The sequence below is a fragment of the Saimiri boliviensis genome, chromosome 2, assembly GCF_048565385.1.
Source record: "Saimiri boliviensis isolate mSaiBol1 chromosome 2, mSaiBol1.pri, whole genome shotgun sequence".
NCBI classification, from domain to species: domain Eukaryota; kingdom Metazoa; phylum Chordata; class Mammalia; order Primates; family Cebidae; genus Saimiri; species Saimiri boliviensis.
Genome location: NC_133450.1, coordinates 22,470,474 through 22,487,631, shown reverse-complemented (window position 1 = coordinate 22,487,631; position 17,158 = coordinate 22,470,474). Strand labels below are relative to the sequence as shown.

Here is a 17,158-nt window from a genome sequence, read left to right as displayed (position 1 = left end):
ACCCAGGGAATATATATAGAAGAAAAGAGAACCCCCTACCGATCATAATAGAAGATTATTTTACCTGCTGAATAACAGGAGCTTGTACTCCACCAGGCTGCATTTGTGGTATAACCTGTTGTTGTAGAACCACTGACTGCTGAGGCTGAAAGATATACTGGGCACCATTGGCTGCTCTGACCACCTGAAGAAGCTGGCCTAAAGCAAAAAGCATGTATTCCAAGTTATCATTTTAGCAGTGACCATCTCAAAAGAAATTAATTCACATTTAATTTCAAACCACCCAAGGCACAAGAAATTATCAAGTAGGAAAACTAACAATTTTATTAAAGGCCATTGTCCATACACAGTACAGTATGCTATAATCCTTCCCTTCTCTGACTTCTCACCATGTTCAAATACATTCCTTAAAATGTTTCATTTTTCATATTGACATCCTCATTCAGCTATTTCCAAGAATGTTTTAACAAGAGATTATGAGACTTGACTAGAAGCTTACATTATCTCTGCTAACATTAGGAGTCAAGAAAGAGCAGTAAGATCAGACACATCAGGAGCTGTTCATTTTTAAAGCTTTAAAGGAACAAAGGCTTAACAGTTCATTTCATATCTTGAGCCGAACAAAGCACCACAATAATTTGCTTCAAAGTTGGTAAAAACAATAAAATTTTGCTGAACCAGTCAGTTATCATCATTGTCATACAATTCACACAGAATCAAATTTCCCCAATATGTTCCTTTAGATGACCCAGAATCCTGAATTGATTAAAAAGCAAATTACATCTTATTAAAATATGTAGCAAGACAAGCCCCTAATTTCACAAATTTACAAATTAACAAAAATAACATACATATATAGAACAGAAAATAAATAGTAACTATATAATCAAGATTACAGGAGACACTTAAAATCCATGAAAATAAATTTTTCAAACACTAACATGCCAAAACACATGAGCTAGACATTGGTCTTTTGTCAATAAAGAGATACTATGTGTAACAGCATACAATAAATTTTCTCTTAATATACTCTAGTATAATTAGTTTGATATCACAAGTTAAAGTAAAAATACTCACTTGGCACGTTAAATGTGTTTAGTAAAAACCTAAGTAAGCATTTTTATATAATCATACATCAATAATAGGGTTCTCATGTACAGATCAAAGGTTCAAGTACAGTTTTCATCTTCTTTACTGTATCCTCAACAATGATTACAGTTGTGTTACAGCCCTTAAATAAAGTTATGTTAATAATCTAAACCAAATGGTAAAAGAAATAGTATTTTCCATCTTTCAAAGAAGATAAAAACCTAAGGGCTAGATAGTACAATTTTCTAAATTATATTTTAAAATGGTTCCATCATTCCTAATTACCTGAATTTGTTAATATCTGCTGAACAGGAGTCACACCTGCAGGGAGTGCTAAGGTAGCAGCTGTAGCAGCAGCACTCTGAAAAAAAAAAAAGAAAAAATATCAAAACCACATATATATATAATACTATCTGTTTATCTCTAGCATATTTTATTAGTAGATGATTTCTGTTTAGAATATACCAAAATTTTAAAAAAATCTAGTAAGAACTGCCATTTTATAAAACGGTACAAGAAAGACCAACCTAGTCTTAATGACCTACAAATTATTTTAAGCAATTAAATAAAACAATTGGGTTTTATTTCCCGTAGAGACGGTGCTCTAAGGAATCCTCACAGGTACTGTAGCTTTTTTTCCTTCTTGTCCTATCAATACTCTTTAAGGTACCTACCCTTCCTATACTCAATCTAACCTATACATTTTTAGTCAATACCCACAATTAACACTACTGTAAAATACATGAAATAACTATTTCATCGTTGCTTTCTTTCTCACTGTTCCCTTATCCCCATTTCCTTGAGGTAAAAGTATAATTGTCTTCTTTCTAGAATTCTTAACTTTTAAAATTTCTACTAAAATCAACAGATATCTACAGAGAACACCATCAGAAGACTTCACTGGGAGTATAGCTGACAATTCTTCTAAGATGTCATATTAGCAAAGACAAAAGGGAGATATTGGCATTATACTCTAGGTGAAACATTTATTAATGACAGATTAATACAAAAAAACTCTTTAAAGCTTAAGAAAAGTCATACCAGGTGCAGTGGCTCACACCTGTAATTCCAGTAATTTAGGAGGCCTAAATTGCTAGAGCTCAGGAGTTTGAGGCCAGCCTGGGCAATATGGCAAAACCTTGTCTCTACAAAAAATACAAAAATTAGCTGAGCAAGGTGGTGCACACCTGTAGTGGGAGGATTGCTTGATCCTGGAAGTTGGAGGTTACAGTGAGCCAAGACTGTGCCATTGCACCCAGCCTGGGTAATAGTCATAAACTTTAATTTCTACATTTAAAAATGAAGTTTGTATGTGACACTTAAGTTATAAAGATATAGATGGGATTATATTCTGAGTTTCTTTAAATCCAGGACAAATTCTTGACTTCCTGCTTCTGGAGAGTTTTCTCCTTCTGCCCTCCCACAAAGAATTATACCATTCTCTGGTTTTTTATTCTGTGCTTCAAGCATTTGCCTGTATCCCACTATAGCTATACATTTAGGTAGTCTGGTTTTCTTTTCCCCCTATCTTTTCAATCTTGTTTAGGTACCAATCATTCATACATTCAATCTAACCTATACATTTTTAGAACTACACATATCTGGATAAGCTTAAAGAAATATAATGGCCTTGGAAATGCTAGTTTCAGAGAAGTCAACAAACTTGGAAAATTATTAAACTGGGCTAATAATTCTACTGTCTAGCCTGGGCTCTAGGTATATAGCTTTCCAAGAAAATACACTTGTTATCACTTGACAAATGTAAGTGATATCTACATCTTGGGCCTGAAAGTCCCACGATATCTCCAAAATTTAACTATAGGCCACCAGGTTGATCCATGTTTAAGCTGGATACTCAATTATCTAATTTAAGATAAATCTTGTCTGTATAAGCAAATTAAAAGTTATCTAAGTTTAAGGAAAATATTAACAACCACATACTATTAAGCAATATTATTTAAAAAGAAAAAAAGAAATATTAAGAAATATTAAGGGCCTATAATTCATATTTTATAAGGTAACAATTCACCCTCTACCAGCAAACTGACATAGTAGTTTCTATAGTACTTCCTATATAGTATACATGACCCAATAACTACTTGCACGGCCTCCACAAATTCAAGTTGCATAACAGATATTTGCTGAGTCATGTACCACACACAAACCACTTTATACTTAATAACTATTAAAATTTTTTCTTGTATTCCACAAAACAGCCCAAAGAATAATGCATTACACCAATCATCTCACAAAAAAGAACCAGAAACAATGGTTTAAGTTCCCTGAAACAGCCTTTTACTTATTACTATCTCGCATTTTTATGAATTATATGTTCATTTCTAATGTAAACAGAGCCATTAGAAAGAATAAAAATGTTTTTGCTGAGTATTTCTGAATCAGAAATAATAATGTAAGCCCAAAAAAACCTAGAACACTTTTATTGGTACAGAGCCTATACTGATTATGCTTCAGAAATACATGAAGGAAACACTGAGTAAAAACCACCAAGTAAAATGCAAATCAATCAGAAATGTTAAATCAATTCTCCTGAATAACTGACCTATGATTTGTTTAAATACATATGCTCTTTAGAATAAAGGAGACTTAACCAGTAAGGGATGGACCACTGATTTTTATCCTAGAAATAACTTATTAATTCAAAAATCTCTTCCACAACATTTACAATTCTTTTAGAGGGGCCTACCACAAGAGATTCTGCCAACATTTGTTTTAAAATAATGCAAGTTATTCCCTAGGATATAGTCTTAATAACATCAACTGCAATATGCACTGTATAGTGAGACTTTGTTTTATATAAAAGTGGAGGTTAAAAAACACTGGGGCTTTAGACTTAAAATGGAGTTTTTTCTTTTTTTTTTTTTTTTTTTTGAGGCAGAGTTTCGCTCTTGTTACCCAGGCTGGAGTGCAATGGCGCGATCTCGGCTCACCGCAGCCTCCGCCTCCTGGGTTCAGGCAATTCTCCTGCCTCAGCCTCCTGAGTAGCTGGGATTACAGGCACACGCCACCATGCCCAGCTAATTTTTTTTGTATTTTTAGTAGAGACGGGGTTTCACCATGTTGACCAGGATGGTCTCGATCTCTCGACCTCGTGATCCACCCGCCTCGGCCTCCCAAAGTGCTGGGATTACAGGCTTGAGCCACCGCGCCTGGCTAAATGGAGTTTTTTCTAATAAAAAACATTGTGAGAGTAACAGGCATGAAATTTTTTGATTTTCATGTAAATGAATTGGTTCTAGTAACTGTAACTACAAGTACAAATAGAGATCCTTGTATTTGTGAATTTTAAAATTGCAATTTCTACCATCATGTAGAAACTTTCAATTTTGCCAAGGTATAAATTTGTGAGACTGGTAATGTGTAGGAAGAAGTCATTTGTCTAGTGGGTAAGCCCTTTTATCTAGCTTATAATCACAAATGAGCTTTGTGATTCACTATCACTCCCAAAGTAGAGCTGATTTTTCCATATACTGTTTTTTGGTTAAAAAAAAAAATCTTGGTGCGGCCGCCATTGCTCCACCCGTACACTGCACCCTTCTATAGAAGTAAACTGCCTTGTTGAGAAGATTTATCTTCAAGTGCTATTTCTTTTGCAGCACCAAAATTTTACTTCTAACAATTCTAGGGGCTTGACCGAGATTCACTGTTCTCCTCCAGGCAGTCTTGGACCCTCTCTCATGAGGGGATGCGTCCTGCTGCTTCAGTTTGCAGCAGCCTCGTAGGTAAAGAGTTGAGACCTACCCGATGTGACAAACAAGCCTGGCCTCTCAGCAATGCAGGGGCGGTGGGGGAAGGCCTATGAATACTGTGGCAACTAAGCAACTCTGTGCACAGACCAAGAAAAAGACACTGTGGGGATCCAGTAAAGTATTTCCTTGGTGGTCGGGACCAAGATGCCACCCTGAAGTTTCCGGTATACCAGCACCAGCCTGGAGACCACTCTACCTCGTGCTGCTAGCCACCAAGACTGCCATTCATACAGCAGAAAAGAAAGCACCATCACCATTAGAATCATGGGCTATTGTCCCAGGATCAGACCCTACCAAGTTAAAGTTGAGAAAAACCTAGTCTACCTTTTTTTTTCTTTTCTTCCCTTCACTCCCCATCTTGTTATAATGTAATTAGATCTGGCTCACCTCAAGTTGTTGCTTTAACATGTGATTAGTTATGCCCTGTAGAGATGTGCATAACCAAGGGCAGCTTGCTGCTTCCGGAAGAATGTCTCTGTCCCTCTTAGACTTCCTCATGTTAGGAAGATAAGATGAGTTCCTCTAAGGATACTAGTCATCCAGGAATAATAATAGCCACATTTGTAATTGGTAGGATCAGACTCTTGTCCCTCTAAAACAGAATCTCTATGTTGTGCTTAGTCTAATGCCATATCAAACACTAAAGGTTTAAGACAGACTGCTTCCACAGGTCTCTGTCAGTCCTCAAAACTATATATCCACTTCACCGAAGGAATTACTCCTTCTAGCAGTCAATATAACCAATGAAATCCTATACCACTTACTGTTGTTACTACAACATCTAGAAACTCTTCCCCTTCATTAAGTTGTATTTATGGTAGAGGAGCTGACATTTCAGGAAAGAATCCTAAAGAAATTTTTGAAATGTTTACTGCTCCTTCAACCTCTTTATCAACCACTCCTCCTAGACACAATGACGAAACCAAAAGTCTCAATGGTAGAAGTAGGTGACCTAAGGCAAACCATAGCCACTGCAACAGGATATAAGGATGCAAATCCCTGAGAAGAATGGATTAAGTTTAATTCTTGTGACTGTCACACTTGTGTGCACAGTAGGCCAGAAGCCCAGGTTCTCCCCTTTCCACTTGAATGGTCCCCATATCAAGCAGACATGGAATGCTTAGTAGTGCTTTCTCAGAATTCCAATGACTGGAATAACAAATTGTGCCAAGTTCCTTCACTGCTATTTCCTGAGGTTCACCCCACGGGTCAACCTGAGGGCCATACAGCCTCCATCTTCCAAGGCAAAGTTCGACACGTGTCTGTCACGACAGGAGGGCAAACTTACTGTTCCTTGGAAACGTAACAGGATGCAGTGAAGTCAGGCACTTCCAAGAGCTGGCGCATCAGTCCGCCCTTACTCATCCCCGAGCGGATGGATAGTGGTATTGTAGAGGACCTTTACTGGACACTCCGCCAAATAACTGGAGTGGCACTTGCACTCTAGTCCAATTGACTATCCCCCTTCTACGCTGGCATTCCATCAACCAAAGAAAACGAAATCACAACAGCAAATAAGAGAACCTCCTTATAGGTCTTTTGATTCTCATGTCTATTTAGATGCAACTGAAGTTCTTTGAGGAGTACCACATAAATTTAAAGCCCGAGATCAGATAGCTGCAAGGTTTAAGTCAATGTTGTTCTGGTAGGTAACAATTTTAAAAAAAAAAATTGTAAATTAAACAAACTACATGTATTACAACCAACAGTGGTTTGTTAACTATACTAAAGATGCTGTCAAAGGAACAGCTGAACAATTAGGATTCATGAGCCAAATGGCCTAAGAAAACAGAAAAACAGAATAGCCCTACATATGATATTAGATAATTATACTTCTTGTTAGATATTATGTCACACCATGCATCCAAGGACTTGTGCAGAGTCTAGTAGACATAACTCTTACTAAAATATCCCCAACCCTTCATCCACTCTATTCAGACAGATTACTTCTTTTAGAAGAACAAACAGAACAACTAAGCTAAGACATGTTAAAGAAGTTTGAAAAGGAAAAAAAAACTGTAAAAATTCAACATAGAGGATTGTTATAGTGAACCCCAAGTTTCTCTTCAAAGAATCAGTATGTCAGCATGTTTAGCTCTCTTATTCTTTAATACTCTATTGTAAAGCTTAAGTTCCTTGTAATTCCAGTAAACAACCTTCTTCATCGGTTCTAATCAGTAGTTCACATCTGCTCCCTTCATCCCCGGTTTCATCCTGACTCATCTTGGTCACTTGATCCCTGGCTACCTGCTCTGACAAGCCCAAAATCATCCTTCTTGCCAAAACACCCACCCTGCCATTCCAGCTCCTATCCTATTTTATCTTTTAAAAATATTTTTTGTTTTATCTTTTTAAAATAGCCAATTGGGATTATTCTAGCTTGTGTGGACTAACCCTAAACAATAGGGGATGACACGGCAGCAGGGACGGCCCCCGTCAGGCATAAGTACCTATTCCCCACTTGTCCAAGCTTGTAGCCACCATTACCCCATCCATACGCTGCACCCTTCTACAGAAGTAAACTGCCTTGCTGAGAGAACTTAAAAGAAAAAAATTCTTGAGGCTGAGTGTGGTAGCTCAAGCCTGTAACCATAACACTGTGGGAGGCTGAGGAAGCTGGATCACTTGAGGTCAGGAGTTCAAGACCTGCCTGGCCAACATGGTGAAACCTCGTCTCTACTAAAAATACAAAAAATTAGCAGGGTATGGTGGCACACACCTGTACTCCCAGCTACTCAGGACGCTGAGGTGGGAGATCACTTGAACCTGGGAGGCAGAGGTTGCAATGAGCTGAGATTGCACCACTACACTCCAGCCTGGGTGATAGAGTAGGACTCCACACCCCCCCCCCAAAAAAAAACAAAAACAAACAAACAAAAACTTGAACCAAAAAAAGAAACAAACCCATTCCTAGTACTAACTAGTTACATAGGCTAAAAGATCTTTTTACAAATATTGATTCTTTCACCTTTAAAGAAAAGTTTTGGCTGAAAAATGAAATGTCAGAGCTGAATCACCACTCTATGCAATTAACAGTCTGTATATTTTAAACAAGCTAAAACCATTCATAAGGAAGTTCTGAACTACTCTAATCTGACTGTATTTAATGTTTTATTTTAAAAAAATAATAACTTCCAGGACATCGGTAAACATTTTCTAAGGATCTGAAGAGGTTCTTTCATTTTTACAGTTAAACTATATTATATTTGATGAAAAATATTTTATGTCTGAAATGTAATTTGAAAATATGAATGAGGACTTGTGAAGCTGAGTGGATAGTCTTCAGAAATATAAAAATTCTAATGTAACTCAACTGGTTAAAATGTATTCTTCGGTAATTTACACACTATAATGCCTTACTAGACTATACTATGGTTAAATCAGAGTAGCATTTTAAAACTCTTGATTTTAAAAATAGTTATACTTAACTATCCAAACAGTTCGTCTTCATTTTTTAGAAGTTCACAATTCTTAGCCTTCCTGATCTTTTGCAATTACAAGGTCTCCCGAAACAGAACCACACTTGGCATTGTAGGTTTGGGAGGTCCTGTAAAACTTTTTCAGAAATAGTAGGGAATACAGTAACTTTCACAAAGCACCAGTCTTTTGGTATGTTTAAACAAAGAACTCCACAATTTTATGAACCTTAATGTCTAAGTACCAAGCCACAAACTTCAGGTCCAATATTCAGGAAATTAAAACAGCTGCTTTGCTCAAGTCTTTAATAAACTTGAAGTTGTTAATATATGATGACACACATAGGCATAATCACAATTTGTGTTAGAATTAAGTACAGCCAATCAAAGGGCTATATTCTGACTCTTACCATATTTGACGCATTCATATGCTGTATCAACTTAGAATCTGGAACAATAACTTGTGGTGCTGTGGCTACAAAAAAGCACACATGCAAACAAGGAATCATGAGGCTATTTTATAATCACAAGAACACTTTACATACAATTATAAATTTTTTTTTTCCATGTTTTCCACATTTTCTGTACTCAAATGCTTTCAATCATTTGATCTCAGGACGTTATAAATTCTATGACAAATAACAGCTGTGATATACCTACTTAATAATTAAAAAATATTTAAGGCCAGATGTGGTGGCTCACACTTGTAATCACAGCACTTTGGGAGGCCAAGGTGGGCAGATCACCTGAGGTCAGGAATTTTTTTTGAAATCTACATAGTCCTTTTCTCCCAATATGACAGTTGACAGACTCATGCTATTTTCATCAGCTGTTTAAAAACTACAAATCAGCCGGATGTGGGGGCACACACCTATAGTCCCAGCTACTCAGAAGGCTGAGGTGAGCCCAGGAGTTCTGGGCTATAGTGTGCTATGCCCATCAGGTGTCCAACTAAGTTCGGCATCAATACGGTGACCTCCTAAAAGCAGGGGACCACCAGGTTGCCTGAGGAGTAGTGAAGCAGCCCAAGTTGGAAAAAATACAAATCAGAAATAATGGCAATGTTAAACGGAACGAAATGTTTGATTCTGCAAATTTCAGAGAACAGATGGATAATCCCATTATCCTAATAACTCTCTGAGTGAAGAAAATCAAATTTTAATTTATGATGACCTAAAATCCTAATGCCAGGTCTGAAGGCAACAGGAGGAACAGTCATCAAAAAATATTAAAAGAACAAAATTATTTGATACAAAGTATACATTAAAATCAGGTATGAAAAGTACTACTCTATGTCAACAGTAAAATAAACCAAATAGATGTTTCTACTATTCATCATTATTAAAGATACATATGTATACAGGCAAATGAGTAACCAAACGATTACATTAAGATAAACTTTCCATTTATTTCTAGTCTCCTCTCCCATGAAACCAGATGCACTGAATTAGAATGCTCAGCAAGTTTTATAACTGAATAAATGTTTGTCATGAGAGAAAATACAGAGCAAGTTTCTTAGCCTTTTCCGGGCTCAGATTTTCCTGAGCTGTGAAATTGAGCCAAGGGGTATTTTACAAAGCCTGCATAAGGTGCCAATAAAACAGTATCTATAAAATGACTTGCAGAGTATAAAGCACTATGGATATAGTCTATAAATAGCTACCCTTTTTTTTTTTTTTCAAGATGGAGCCTTGCTCTTGTCACCCAGGCTGGAGTGCAGTGGCGCAGTCTCAGCTCACTGCAACCTCTGCCTCCTGGGTTCAAGTGACTCTCCTGCCTCAGCCTCCTGCATTGCTGGGATTATGGATGTGTGCCACCATGCCCAGCTAATTTTTGTATTTTTAGTAGAGACAGGGTTTCACCATGTTGGTCAGATTGGTCTCAAACTCCTGACCTCATGATCCGGCCTCCCAAGGTGCTGGGATTACAGGCATAAGTCACTGTGCCTGGCCAATATTTGCTTTTTCTTAGCTTTAAACCAAGTAATATAAATTAAGATATGTTATATATCCACTCTTAAAGTAAATCTAATTCAGTACATTTGGGCTTACATAAATTACTATGGAATTGAATTTTCAGACTGCTAAAGTATACAAGACTCCAGAGTTTAAGATATATTTTTAAAACTAATCTGAAACACGTCTTTGAAAGAACATGTTTTCCAAAGAAAGCAAACAACTCTTTTACCATATAAAATAATAAAGCCCTTAAATCTAAAAAAATAAACCTTTCAGATTTCACTTAATTTAGGAAATCCATCATTACACAGCCTTTTCAAAACAAAGTATTAATACAACTTCTCTGAATATCATTTTAAGCTTTCATTTAATAAGTCACTTGTCTACCATTACTCTACAGATGACAGAACCTATATTTTATACAACTCTATATACATTTACATACACACACCCCTCAGCCAAGAGAAAAGGGAAAAAAGCCCAAAATCAACATAGGGTTTTTTGTTGTTGTTGTTTGTTTATTCTTAGGTTCTCCATGACCCCCTTAAAAAACAAGATCCAAGAAATGCAGAATATTTCTCTTCTTTCAAAATGACAAACTTAATTTTCAAGTCGTAAGTAGGAAAACGAATCCAGTCTCACCTTGCTGTGATGCGGGAATAAGGACCTGCTGGGTCTGTGCTTGCTGAGGTACCGCCTGCTGAGGCTGAGCTTGCTGATGGTGGTGATGGTGGTGATGCTGCTGCTGCTGGGGTTGATGCTGCTGTTGAACTTGCAGTAGAAGCTGCTGCTCTTCTGAATGAAATCCATCTACTGCCCTGGACTGCATTAGTTTATTTTCCCATAACTAAGGCAAAGAACATTAAAGATTTCTAAGTGGAAGATAAAACAACTTTGGACAGATGAACACAACAATTTTATTAATCTATTTATAAAATTATTCCATTTTAAAAACTGATACAGACACAAAAATACAACCAATCTATAATTCTAACCCAAGTGTAAACAACAGCAAAAACAAAATTTTAAAGCATCAAACCTTGTTTTTGCCACATCAGAGTACTGGAGAATTTTGTTTCTTTTTATATTTTCTTTTATTATTATTTTTTTTAATTTATTTATTAATAAATTAAGTTCTGGGGTACATGTGCAGAACGTGCAGGTTTGTTACACAGGTATACATATGCCATGGTGGTTTGCTACATCCATCACCCTGTCATCTACATTAGGTATTTCTCCTAATGCTCTCTCTCCCGTATTCCCCCCACCCCCTGCTATCCCTCCCCTAGCCCCTCATCCAAACTTTCTATAGTAATTCCTTAACCATCAGCTAATACTGAGCAATGAGTTTCACGTAAGTAACTTCTTTAGTAATCAAAGATTATCCTTTATAATATCAAAACCATTACTCAACTATTTTCATATACATTTTCCTTATAAAAATACAAAATATAAAATGTTCTTCCTCAACATGCAAAACATAAATTCTTAAGTAACATACAAATCATAAATTCATTTAGAACAATGGAAACATAGAGGCAACTGCCTGAAGTAGAAAAGCCCAACTTTCCATCTGTCCAAACCTACACAAAGAAAAAGAACCAGCAATGCCCAAAGCTCACTGGTTGGTTATCCCAACGTTCCACACTTCTTGAAATTTCCTTCTTTCTTCCATTAAGCCAAGAATTGGCAATCCTTTTATGTTTAGCCATTTCTATTTTCTCATTTCACCTTAGGTTCTATGATGAGAAAAATCATAATGGACAAAAACAAAGAAAAGATGTTCAATGATTTCATTCTTCTACCTAACATTTCCTCTCTACCAGCTTTAGTGTTCAATCTGGAGCCTCAACCTTAAAAGAAATTGCCCAAAAAGTCACAAACTATTCCCTGAAAATACAGATGAAACTTCATTCAGTCATTCTGCAAACAAGGATCTACATCTACTTTGTTTTCTCCTCCAGGATTTGCTTTTGGGATATTTCCTTATTGACCTGAGGCTTCTATCAGATCCTTCCAGAAGTTCCCTTTGCCATACTCACAGAGAGTTTATTTTATTTTTAATTTTAGAAACAGAGACAAGGTCTCACTATGTTGCCCAGGCTGGTCTTGAACTCCTGGGCTTAAGCAATCTGCCCACCTCAGCCTCCCAAAAATCTGAGATTACAGGTGTGAGCCACCACGCTTGGTCATACTCATAAGAGATCTTTTATAATCTCCTGACCTTTCCAATCATTCCAGACATTCTAGATTTGTTGTCTTGATGCTAGTTAACAATTCAACTAAATCTCTAATGACTTACTGAAAAAGCATATGTTAAGGTCAATTTCCCAGAGTCCTACTGGCAGGCCCAGTATTTAGACTTACCTGAAGTCTATTCTTAGATGGTAACAATACCTATCTCACTGGTTGCTGAGAGGATTAAATGACAATATCCATGTAAAACAATTATCAGAGTGTTATATAAAGTTAGTAATCAAAATATATTATTATTGGTGGCAACGGTGGTGGCATTAACTGTTTAACAGAGCCTTATACCAGAAGTCAGGAACCCAGTTAGTCCTGGTTTGGCCATTTATGTAACCAAATCATTTATCTTACCTAGGCATCTTCTTCAGCTAAAAGGGGGAACCAACTGAATTAAAGTACTTCTAAACTCACTTCCAGTGAATAAATTTAAGTCTAATCCCAGACAAAAGACAGCAAGCTTCTTCCCGTAGTAACAAGAACTACTTTTTGAGAGCCCATGTTGTATCTGATTCATCTCTGTAAAGTGGGCATCCAGCACAGCACACCATCAAAATAGATACTCATATGCTAAATAAAACACATTATGACTAATGTATTATATATAGTAAGGCTTCCAAACACTCTGTTATCACCCAAACCTTCTACATCTTCTCCTCTCTTCCAAAACAAAGCAAACCCTAGTTTCTTGTAAGCCAAAAATCAAGGTGAAAAAAAAAAAGTTCTATTAATATTTTCTTTAAAAAGTTTTTTAAATAATAATTTTCTAGATTTTGTTTCACTTTTATCACCTCCAACCAGTTTACCCACAGCAATCTGGACCCATTACATACTTCAACAAAGCTCCTATGATAATGACAAATATTAATGAATACACATCATGTGTGGCTAAGTACTGGGCACCATGACTCACCTAGAGTCTCATGTAAATGACCTAGGAATCAAAATCCACCCCAACAGCCCACCGTTACTGTCTACTCTGATTCACTTTTTCAATACATCGCTATCGTATGGCCCTGGCCCTTTCTGCCCAGCAGTACTGCAAACAGTAGTGATGTAGTGACTGAGCTCTTGAGTTTCCTGCATCAAGTCATGCAGTCCACAAATAATTCTGTCCAATATACCAAATACTGTTATAGGGATTGAGAAGATACAGTAAACAAACCTCACAAAAATCCTCAACCTTACAGAGCAGACATTCCAGTGGAAACCTGCCCTTCCAATCCATCCTCTATAAACCAGCGATCCTCAAAATGCAGTTGTAGACCCAACATCAGCATCACCTGGGTACTTGTTAAAAATACTGAATCAAGGCCGGGCGCAGTGGCTCAAGCCTGTAATCCCAGCACTTTGGGAGGCCGAGGCGGGTGGATCACGAGGTCAAGAGATCGAGACCATCCTGGTCAACATGGTGAAACCCCGTCTCTACTAAAAATACAAAAAACTAGCTGGGCATGGTGGCGCGTGCCTGTAATCCCAGCTACTTAGGAGGCTGAGGCAGGAGAATTGCCTGAGCCCAGGAAGCGGAGGTTGCGGTGAGCCGAGATCGCGCCATTGCACTCCAGCCTGGGTAACAAGAGCGAAAATCCGTCTCAGGAAAAAAAAAAAAAACTGAATCAGCAGCTCTGAGGGTAAAACCAGCAATTTAGTTAAACAAACGGTTCGATGTATGCTCAAGTGAGAACTGCTTTAAAATGTAAACCAGTGCTTTTCAAACTGAGGACTGCAGCCCACTAGTGATTCATAAAGAAGTCAATTTAGAATTTTCTTTGTAAACCTCTCTCCTTTCTCTCCCTCTCCGTCCTCTTCTCTGTCCCTCTGTTCCCTTCCTCCCTCCCTCTCTCCCCTACCAATGTTTTTTATAAACAAAACAGAACTGAAAGAAAATGTCAGACTGTACTGCGCTAAGAAAGAACAGTTTTGCAGATTTTCCTTATACACACACACTTGTGCATATGTTTATTCAAAATGTTAAATACCATTAAATTCTTAAGGAGGGTCCTAGTCAAGAAGTTTGAAAAACACTGTTCTACGCTGTTATCAAGGTGAATTTTTTAAAAATTATAAATACGAGCCAGGTGCGGTGGCTCAAACCTGTAATCCCAGCACTTTGGGAGGCCGAGGCGGGTGGATCACAAGGTCAAGAGATCAAGACTATCCTGGTCAACATGGTGAAACCCCGTCTCTACTAAAAATACAAAACATTCGCTGGGCATGGTGGTGCGTGCCTGTAATCCCAGCTACTCAGGAGGTTAAGGCAGGAGAATTGCCTGAACCCAGGAGGTGGAGGTTGCGGTAAGCCAAGATCGCGCCATTGCACTCCAGCCTGGGTAACAAGAGTGAAACTCCATCTCAAAAAAAAAAAAAAAAAAAAAAAAAAAAATTATAAATATGACATCCTCTGCTTAAAAACTGGAACCACAGCAAAGTAATCATCTATCTATCTATCTACCTATCTATCTACCTATCTACCTACCTACCTATCTGCCTGCCTACTTACTTACCTGATATGGTTTGGCTGTGTTCCCCACTGAAATCTCAACTTGAATTCTATCTCCCAGAATTTCCACTTGCTGTAGGAGGGATCCAGGGGGAAGTAACCGAATCATGGGGGTCAGTTTTTCCGGTGTTATTCTCGTGATAGTGAATAAGTCTTAAGAGATCTGATGGGTTTATCAGGTGTTTTCACTTTTGCTTCTTCCTCATTTTCTCTTGCTGTTGATATGTAAGAAGAGCCTTTACCTCCCACCATGATTCTGAGGCCTCCCCAGCCATGTGGAACTGTAAGTCCAATTAAACCTTTTTTTATTCCCAGTTTTAGGTATTATGTCTTTATCAGCAGCATGAAAACAAACTAATATAGTAAATGGGTACCACTAGAGTAGGGCGTTACTGAAGATACCCGAAAATGTGGAAGCGACTTTGGAACTGTGTAACAGGCAGAGGTTTGAAAGGTCTGGAGGGTTCAGAAGAAGATAGGACAATGTGGGAAAGTTTGGAACTTCCTAGACACTTGTTGAATGGCTCTGACGGAAATGCTGATAGTGATATGAACAGTAAGGTCCAGGCTGAGATGATCTCTGATGAAGACGGGGAACTTGTTAGGAACTAGAGTAAAGGTGACCCTTACTATGTTTTAGCAGGGACTGGCAACATTTTGTCCGTCCTAGAGATTTGTGGAACTCTGAACTTGAGACGCATGATTTAGGGTATCTGGCAGAAGAAATTTCTAAGCAGCAAAGCATTCAAAAAGTGAGTTGGGTGCTATTCCGTTTTAAAAGAGAAATACAGCATAAAGTTCAGAAAATTTGCACCCTGATGATGCAGTAGAAAAGAAAAAGCCATTTTTTGAGGATATATTCAAGCAGGCTGGAGAAATTTGCATAAGTAGCAAATGTTAATCCCCAAGAACATGGGGCAAATGTCTCCAGGCCATGTCAGAGACCTTCATGGCAGCCCCTTCCATCACAAGCCCAGAGGCCCAGGAGGAAAAGTGGTTTCACTGGCCAAGCCCAGCGTCCCCATGCTGTGTGCAGCCTAGGGACTTGGTGCCTGGTGTTTCAGCCGCTCCAGCTGAAAGGGGCTGAAAGGTGCCAATGCAGAGGTCAGGCCGTGGCTTTAGAAGGTGGAAGCCCCAAGCCTTGGCAGCTTCCATATGGTGTTGACCCTGCGGGTGCACGTAAGTAAAGAACTGAGGTTTGGGAACCTCCAAATTGATTTCAGAAGATGTACAGAAATGCCTGGACATCCAGGAAAAGTTTGCTGCAGGGTAAGGCCCTCATGGAGAAGAGAGAAATGTGGGGTCAAAGCCTCCACACTGAGTCCCTATGGGGGCACTGCCTAGTGGAGCTGTGAGAAGAGGGCCACAGTCCTCTAGATTCCAGAATGGCAGACCCACCGACAGCTTGAACTGTGCTCCTGGAAAAGCCGCACTCAATGCCAGCCTGTGAGAGCAGCCAGGGGCCAGACTGTACCCTGCAAAGCCACAGGGGCAGAGTTGCCCAAGACCATGGGAACCCCCCTCTTGCATCAGTCTGACCTGGCTGTGAGACCTGGAATTAAAGGAGATTGTTCTGGAGTTTTAACATATGACTGCCGCACTGGATTCCGAACTTGCATGGGCCCTGTAATCCCTTTGTTTTGGCCAATTTCTCCCATTTGGAATGGTTGTATTTACCCAATACCTGTACCACCACTATAGCTAGGAAGTAACTAACTTGCTTTTGATTTTACAGGTTCATATACAGAAGGGACTTGCCTTGTTTCAGATGACACTTTAGACTTTTATGTTAATGCTGAAAAGAGTTAAGACTCTGGGGGACTGCTGGGAAGGTATGACTGGTTTTGAAATGTGTGGACATGAGATTTGGAGGGGGCCAGGGGCAGAATGATACAGCTGTTTCCCCACTGAAATCTCAACTTAACTTGTATCTCCCAGAATTCCCATATGTTGTGGGAGGGACCCTGTGGGAGGTAACTGAATCATGGAGGCCCGTCTTTCCCGTGCTATTCTTGTAAGTCTCACGAGATCTCATGGGTTTATCTGAAGTTTCCACTTTTGCTTCTTCCTCGTTTTTCTCTTGCCACCACCAAGTAAGAAGAGTCTTTTACCTCCCACCATGATTCTGAGGCCTCTCAGTCATGTGGAACTGCAAGTCCAACTAAACCTTTTTTTTCCCCA

General features: G+C 38.5%; 1 protein-coding gene and 1 non-coding gene across 2 annotated transcripts in view; both read right to left on the bottom strand.

Annotated features, from left to right (window-relative positions):
* Window positions 1-17,158, bottom strand: part of GTF2A1 (general transcription factor IIA subunit 1) — a 47,757-nt gene that overhangs the window by 18,558 nt on the left and 12,041 nt on the right. The window contains exons 3-6 of the mRNA XM_039469187.2: window positions 10,873-11,077; window positions 8,683-8,747; window positions 1,375-1,450; window positions 65-198 (exon numbers count right to left, since the gene is read on the bottom strand). Coding sequence (XP_039325121.1) covers window positions 65-198; window positions 1,375-1,450; window positions 8,683-8,747; window positions 10,873-11,077 — 480 coding nt within the window. The remainder of the gene's footprint in view (window positions 1-64; window positions 199-1,374; window positions 1,451-8,682; window positions 8,748-10,872; window positions 11,078-17,158) is intronic.
* On the bottom strand, window positions 9,349-9,493 carry LOC120364179 (small nucleolar RNA SNORA79). Its single transcript, XR_005579521.1, has one exon. It is a non-coding gene; the product is annotated as a small nucleolar RNA SNORA79 (small nucleolar RNA).